At 34.8% G+C, this 8,210-nt stretch overlaps 1 protein-coding gene across 1 annotated transcript; it reads right to left on the reverse strand.

Annotated features, from left to right (window-relative positions):
• Window positions 1–212: 212 nt before the first annotated feature.
• On the reverse strand, window positions 213–7,963 carry LOC139782442 (guanylate cyclase 32E). The gene is made up of 15 exons (XM_071721473.1): window positions 7,657–7,963; window positions 7,477–7,567; window positions 6,984–7,183; window positions 6,463–6,648; window positions 6,212–6,316; window positions 6,012–6,083; window positions 5,059–5,224; window positions 4,635–4,842; window positions 4,398–4,532; window positions 4,093–4,205; window positions 3,792–3,943; window positions 3,566–3,664; window positions 3,266–3,410; window positions 3,102–3,200; window positions 213–1,810 (listed from the first exon to the last, which is right to left on the reverse strand). Exons 1-15 carry the CDS (start codon window positions 7,780–7,782, stop codon window positions 1,023–1,025), a joined length of 2,685 nt encoding a protein of 894 aa, XP_071577574.1. The 5' UTR covers window positions 7,783–7,963; the 3' UTR covers window positions 213–1,022.
• Between the last annotated feature and the right edge of the window lie 247 nt (window positions 7,964–8,210).

The following is an 8,210-nucleotide window of genomic DNA, read 5'->3' on the forward strand; positions in this document are numbered from 1 at the left end:
TGTGTGCATAGTGACGGCGGATTTCGAAGACGAATAAGGTACATATTTTTCTCGTTTTCTGTATATTTATCGTACAAAGCTTGTACAAATTATTATTTAAAGATGAAGAAAGAGAAAGAATAAAAAAATAGAATATAAAAGTTAAGATAATTTGAGGATGAATTGAAGATGTACGGTATAAAGATGGGTTTTGCAATAATAAAATACCATAATACCTTTTATCTTTCTTTATTCTTTACAAATATGCGTTTTGTTTTAATATTTTCTTGATGTCCTAATTTTCTAAACGTCTTAAAGCAAAGTACGAAGAAATACATTGTACACATATATATGTATATAAGAACAAATCTTTTCCTGAAAGAGTAAATGTAACATTACATGTTTACTAAACAATATCGTTTATTAATAGATCATGGTTTTGAAAAACATTTAGAAATAGTAATAATACTTTTGTTTTCTTAGTCATTAACGATTGGTTGGATCTTTTTGTGCAATTAGACAAATGCAACTGTGCACTTTGTGCACAAGAATTAATCTTCTTTCATATAACGTTTGGCAGTTATATAAAGGTTCTCAAAGACAAATATGTGTGATATTTAAAGTAGCATTGACTAGACATTTATTTAAGAAGCACGAGCCTTTTACGATTGTCTATGCTAATGTAAGGAATATATTGTCGTTATGCGCTGAAAAAGAAGGGAATTATATATCATTGGAAAGATATATCACTGTCTCTGTTTTAGTTATAAATAATACATTGATATCTAAGTGTAAAGTTTGTACGTATGCAGTGCGCTTTGGTACATCGTGTAAGTGAGAAATCTCGTTAAAAAATGTACTACTTGGCACAAAATTACAATTGGCAGATTATGGATAAAAAATCGGCATACTTATATCGTTCGCAAAATTCTTGATTGTCAAGTTAGCCTTGTAGATATTTCGATATATAGTATAAGTATATGTAATATAAATTAATTTTTATAAATTTTGCTACTGTGTTTATAATATCATGTATGTCGATCTTAAACCTTTGAATCCAAGCGATCAGCCGGATAGTAGATCAATGGCGTCATTGCGTCCCATCCATCGATTTCTTCGTTCGACTGTGCCGCTCTTTTCTGGGCGTTCAACATCACCATGCTACGCTTGGGACTGTTGGGTGCTGATTTGCAGGCGATCTGGAGTATTCCAGGAGTGCCGAAGCGGAAACTTTTGGCTTCAGGTCGCAGAAGGCACGACTCGTTTCCGAAGATTAAACTGGTTCGAAGCAGCGGCATGTTCTTAACGTCCGATGGCAATTCGTGTTCTACCAGTTCCGGCTGAGTCTCCTGATCGCAAAGCTTCTCAACGCACGGACACGAGTTGCTGGAAGATCGCCAGCTCTCCATGCAGGACGATCGTAACACGCATGAGACTTTCGTTTTGCACGGGCTGTTGTCGACTATCGATTCCAGTTGGCTTACCCTTGAACCCTTTTTGTCAAGCTGATCCGAGCTGGCGAATCGCAAGCGTTTCGGGGATTCGCTGGAACACCTCATGAAAGTCGACCTGACGAGGGACTTGTTCTTCAGAGAACTTCGAGGAACCAGAGGATCTGCCATGCTGATCTTCTTGCTATCGCCGCTTCGCTTACTCGCTCTTTCTTTGTTAAGCTTGCTGCGTAATATTGGCAAATCCTCTCCGAGTAACCAGTATGTTAGAATTTCGCCTTTCCCTTTCATGGGAATTTTCCCACGCTCGATAAATTTGAACCCTCGATCCAGTTTATCCAGCAGCTGCTTTGTCTCACTGCTGCAGTGAATTTTTAGCGCTACGAAAAAGTGAGAAAATCAAATTTATATTGTTGCGCGCGTGCCGAGACCCGAGACGCCCGGTAGAAGCCCGGAACACAGCCGCGAAGCGCTGCCTGACAACGTGCCTGACGACGAGCGCTGATGTAGTCCATTCGCCAGGTCGATTGAGCATTTTTATCGAGGTTGATGGCTTAAGTTAATGTTTTTTTATGTTTTTTTGGGTCGTAGAACAAGAATCTGTAAATAGTTTTTTCGTAAGTCGATGCAATAAAAAGTTATTAACAATTTATTTGTTTAAATTGCCCTAGCGATCAAACTATACATCCTATAAAAAACTGAATTAGAGAAAATTTGTTCCTCTTTTCACGACGAACAAAATGGCGTTTGAATTTTTCCAAAATCTTGATTATTGACGGAAATATGTCAATTTTTAGGTAATTACTGCCTACGCGTCGCGGAGTACCCTAGGCGTGCGCGCTCGCGCTCAATTGTAATAAAAGGAACAAAAAAATAAATTAAATTAAAATTAAAGGAGCAAAACTCGTGTGGTACAATTGAGCGCGAGCGCGCACGCCTAGGGTACTCCGCGACGCATAGGAGGTAATTACCTAAAAATTGACATATTTCCGTCAATAATGAAGATTTTGGAAAAATTCAAACGCCATTCTGTTCGTCGTGAAAAGAGGAACAAATTTTCTCTAGTTCATTTTTTTTATAGGATGTATAGTTTGATCGCTAGGGCAATTTAAACAAATAAATTGTTAATAACTTTTTATTGCATCGACTTACGAAAAAACTATTTACAGATTCTTGTTCTACGACCCAAAAAACATAAAAAAACATTAACTTAAGCCATCAACCTCGATAAAAATGCTCAATCGACCTGTCGAATAAACTACTGTGTTTGTTTACATCTGTCGCCGTTCAGATTCTCCGCCGGGCCTCGTACCGTACAGACGTGTTTACGGGGTGTTATTGTATTTCTGCATTACCCTAATTAAACGAGTTCTCGTTTCTAACTGAGAGTCTTTATTCCCGGAAACGGGATTGCGCGCCGCGTTCGCGAGTGTGTGTGCGTGTGTGTGTGTGTGTGTGTGTGAGTGAGTGCAGCGAACGCGCGGTCGAGCGTAACAATATCAAGAATTGTGGCAATATGTTTCTATTAAACAATCGCTATACCGTTTAAACGGGATGTGCAGTCATAGTATTGCAATGTTATTCGTGATTTATACATTTACATACATTCGCTCGATGCTTTGTTTAATATACTTCATTACACATTAAAAATGAATTTTCTATGATACTCACGTAATCCTGTAGACTCCATACGAGATGCGGTATTAACTGTATCACCGAATAAACAATATCGTGGCATTTTCAAACCAACAACGCCAGCGCACACCGGACCTATAAAAAAAATTATCATTATTTAATTTTTCTTATTATAAATTTTTTTTTGCTTTAAAGCTTACCGGAATGTATTCCTATGCGTAGTTGCAGTTTGTCCAGCGGTCTGTGACGGATGGTAAATTGTTTAATTGCGTCTAAGAGGCACAATGACATGCTGGCTATTTCACCAGCATGCTGATTACCGTTCCTTATTGGCAAGCCGCTTACCTAAGAGACAAAATTCGGCTGTGACAAGTAAGAATGTAAAATGTAAAATGACGGAATTATCCGATAGTTTTTTATGATAATTCGCAATTTACCTATCTACTACAAAATAGCATTTTAAATAAATTCGCGAACAATTTTGATTCCGTAATACTCACCACCATGTAAGCGTCTCCTATAGTCTCGACTTTGTAAACTTCAAAATTTTCTATCGTCGAATCGAAGCATGTATAGAGATCGTTTAGAAAATCAACCACCTGGAACGAGCGGGGTATAGTTATATTATATGCGAATAGTATATAGTTATTGTTAGCAAGAAAAATAAATTAAGTTTAGAGCAGTAATTAATAACACATACGTTTATTATTAAATAAAAATTCTTACTTGCAACGGCGTGCTTTCAGCGGACATAGATGTGAAACCAACTATGTCGCTAAAATATATGGTGACACAAGAAAAACTTTCCGCCTCAACTTTCTTTCCCTTTTTCAATTGCTCGGCCACATAACGCGGTAACATTTCGTCTAGCAATGCGTCTGAAAAAATAGGAAAAGTGGATTTTTTTCGGTATATTCAATATATTTATCAAAAATACAAACATAATTATGTTTGTAAGTCATCTACTCTTATCTAAAACAACAATAATAACAATAGAATTTAATTTTGTTCTTTTTAGTTAACCGACCGGTTTTCTTTTTTTCTTCAGTCAATTGGTCTGTCCGTTCGTCAACGAGTGCTTCCAGATTATTCGCATATTTTTCCATCATCGCCATCATGTTGTCAAAAATATTCGCTTTCCTGTAATAAAAATATAAACCATGTGTCTGTTATTATATCAACACGATCAAGCTAAAAATAAAATCTAATTACAATTCAATATTTTCGACAATATTTTCGTGATGCAGATTAATAATATATGCTTGTGTGTGATTAACAAAATATTATTTTATATATGGGGCATTCCATGCGAATATCGCAAAGAAGACTCACATGCCCTTTCGTAGCGGTCTCAATTTGTTTCTTATCATTTTAAAATCTGGACGTAACTGAGGATTTTCTGCCCAGCATTCCAACAAACAGTCACGAACGAAATCAAACGTATTCTCCAGTTGATCCAATGGAGGTCTATCGTTATTTCGTGAAAAAAGAATATTTCTTTAATATTTCCATTGATATTTCTTTAAATTCTTTAATTAAAATTGTATTTTCCACAGTTAAATAGTTTACCTAAACGGTGATATTTCAGAATCTCTTGCGATTACTTTTTTTAATATTTCGGCTGCTGATAGTTCCATAATACCGAATGGCCCATGTCGTCCTTGAAGTTCATATAATACAATGGCGAACGAATACACGTCACCCCTTTGAAAATCACGAACAGTTGGCACCCCGAGACGAGTGGAGCGTAATAATTCAGGCGCTTTGTATAACAATCCTATCGTAAATTAATTAAATTCATATATAAACTTATATATGTATATTTGCGATCATGGCAGGTATTGATGAATTTGCTTCAGTTTATATGTATAGTTGCTAATTTACAAACTAAAAAATTATGAAAAAAGAATTTAACAACTGTTAAAACTATAAGAATTCGGAAGAATAATTATGGATCGAGTCAAGTATAACAATCGCTATTTCTTTCACGTACCGTGATATTTCTTTATAACGTCGGAAGGATCGCATTCCGCATCCCGGTTGAATTCGTGGAGGCCGAAATCTGCTAGTTTTACAACCCATCGCGAATCAACAAGGCAATTTGACGTGCTGAGCGATCCATGATACTTTATGACTGACTCGTGAAGATAGATCATACCCTAAAAAGACAGCACGAAATTTGATAAGTTTCTTGGGGACGCAATCTTAAAGTAGAACTTCTATAATCGACAAGTATCATCATCTCGTTTGTCAACGGTTCGCCTACGTCCCCTACATTATCTGACAATACAGCAATTATTATTAGACGTATCTTCATCTTATGATGTGATATAATCCTGCGCCATTGAGCCCTTCAGCAACATGACAACCCGGATGCTGTCACTCCCTCCCCTAATTCCGCGTTCGAAATATTTCCTAATTGTGAAGTATTCTCTGTAGTCGAATCATCATTTTCCTGCCCTCGTTGTCTACGTCTTATAAACGTATAAGCTTTATTTAGCTACTAACATTTTTATAAAATTTATTTAATTTATTATAATCTTACTGCTTGTGTAAGATTTTTTCAAAGCCAAATATATATGATATTAAAGTAAAATCAAAAGAGAATACTTCTCTGGCTATCGTTAATTACTATAGAATTATGAAAGTTTCTAACAACGTGCTGTTATTCAGAGTGTTGCAAATGTAGGAAGTGCCTATAGACAGGTTTCGAAATTATTTTTTTCATGTTACGGACATTTCATTCAACAGTCTGATGCTACACAGAGGAAATCTAATACTATTTTAGAAAATAAAAATATTTTTAAAAGTGAAAATGTTTGGAGTAAAATTATAGATACTTATATTGACTTTTAACGACTAGTCGACTTACTTTTAAAGTGACTTTTTAACGAAGTTTAAGAATATTGTAAAATTAAAGTAAAAATAAAATTGAACGAAACTTACTCTAATGATGTCATCGACGAGAGACGCCATAAACATATTATCGAGTTTTATATCTTCGTTCTCCAATATGTCCTGAAAAAAACATTTCTCTGATTGTGAGCATATTGCGAAAATTCGAAATTACCGAAATTAACATAATGCGATAATATTTGGAAATTTAATCGGTATAAAATACTAATTACATTCATTTTAAAAATTACCTTAAGACTTCCGCGTGCGCAATATTCGACGATGACGCATATGTTAGGCGGATCGGTGCATGCACCGATAAACGAATTTAAGTTATCGTGTCTTAAATCGCGCATCTAAAAATATATTACCTTCACAACAAACGAGATCTTACTGTAATTGTTTAATAACAGTTATTACTGTTAATTATACAGTTAATTATAAATTATATAATACTGTTAATTATAAATTAAATTAAAATTATTGACTATGCAAACGTTACCATTTTTAGTTCTTTTTTCATTTCTCGCGTAATCTCAATCGATTTCTTCCTAACTTTCTTAACAGCAAAAATTTGCCCTTTATATACTCCGATTTGTGTGTAAATCGTGGAATATCTGAAGTCCGAATCTGGATTAGAACTTAGCGACACTTGACTAGTTCGCACTATGGGTTGCATCGTTGATGACTTTATGAGAAAACAAAACATACATGTACGTTATATTTCAGTGTTTTATGTAATTGTGGTTAAAAATATTATTTGTGATAAAACATTTATTCTACATTAATATGACTCTATAGTACAAAACTCTACATCAAAATACTCATTATAACTGTGCTAAATTTTTGATAAAATTTGCAAATGAAATAAATATCGCGCAACTGCAAGCGCTCTTGGTTGTTCAATCCAACTGGAAAATGATGGAAACATATATGAAATGACGTAAAAATATGAAATAAATAAAAAAAAAAGAAAGATTCTCCCGAGAATAGCGATAACGATATGGTAAACAAGCACCTTACCTTGGAATTGGCAGACGTCTCGTCGGATCTCACTGTTTCATCCTTCTGCTCCTTGATCTCGATATCCTTGTAATTGATTTTCCATAGCAAACTATCTAATTCTTGTTCATATTTCCAGTTTCTATGAAGGATCAGAACAACCGCTGCAATAATGAGCAACAATGTGCCGGCGATACCTCCTATAATTTCGCCAGTATGAACTGTGAACAGGTATCAATTATATGAAGAATTTCTATACAACTTATTGTTTCTAGTATTGTATAAAATTATTTTTTAGAAACATTATATATAATAATATTATTAGCATATTACTTTAAGAACACAAATATATTTTTAGACAATAATAAAAAATAATTATGTTATTCTTCAGGGAAAAAAGGTGTTTATGTATAATATTTATGGGATACTAATATGTGAATAATTAAATGTGTGAATAATTAAATAACACATTTGTATAATAACAGCTGAATAAATTTATATATATTTTACTTACAATTACATTTTTCACCATCATATCCGCAATAAGGTTCTGCGACCGGTGGTCCACTTCCGATCCATGATATTTTCTTAGTTAATTGAAGCTTCTAAATATTATTAGCGAATTGAATAAGGAGCTCATTTAAAGTATAGTTAATTTGAAGTACATTTATTAATGAAACAATAGTTTGCTTACTGGTAAATTTGTTTTTTGTTCTTTTCCAACGAAATTCCCAATGGGATAGAGCCCAAAGCCTTTCGTAGGTCGACGGTCCAATGCAATTAAAGTGTAATTTCCCTCGGCATCTCCGTTCTGATCCATGTATATTAAGTACCTAATTAATTAAATAGAATGAATGAGAAATCTTTCCTCGTACTAAGCACGGGATTTTTCCTATCGACGTGCTACGTTCGCAACGCGAAAGCCGGTGCGATGCACGGAAAAATCCCGTGCTTAGTACGAGGAAAGACGTTGCTGCGCGGCAGCGTGTTTTGACATGGGCGCACGACGGAAGAGAGTGGGGGACACGGCCCAGCGTAGTGGCAGGGCGCAGCGCGTTTCAGGGTCCGCCTTGCATGATCTCATACGGTGAAAACCTTTTTCCGTGTTATTGAGGAGTAGTGTTAATCTTAATTTTATTAATTATAAAATGTACTATTAATATTATCGGTAATATTACAATATTTGTTATAAATATTTTTTGCATAAAAATATGAATGTTGTTTATAACAAAAGGAATAAGTATAATT

Source organism: Temnothorax nylanderi, unplaced genomic scaffold (assembly GCF_030848795.1).
Source record: "Temnothorax nylanderi isolate EJ_2023f unplaced genomic scaffold, tnyl_v1.0 TNYL_tig0413_pilon, whole genome shotgun sequence".
In the NCBI taxonomy this organism is placed as follows: Eukaryota; Metazoa; Arthropoda; class Insecta; order Hymenoptera; family Formicidae; genus Temnothorax; species Temnothorax nylanderi.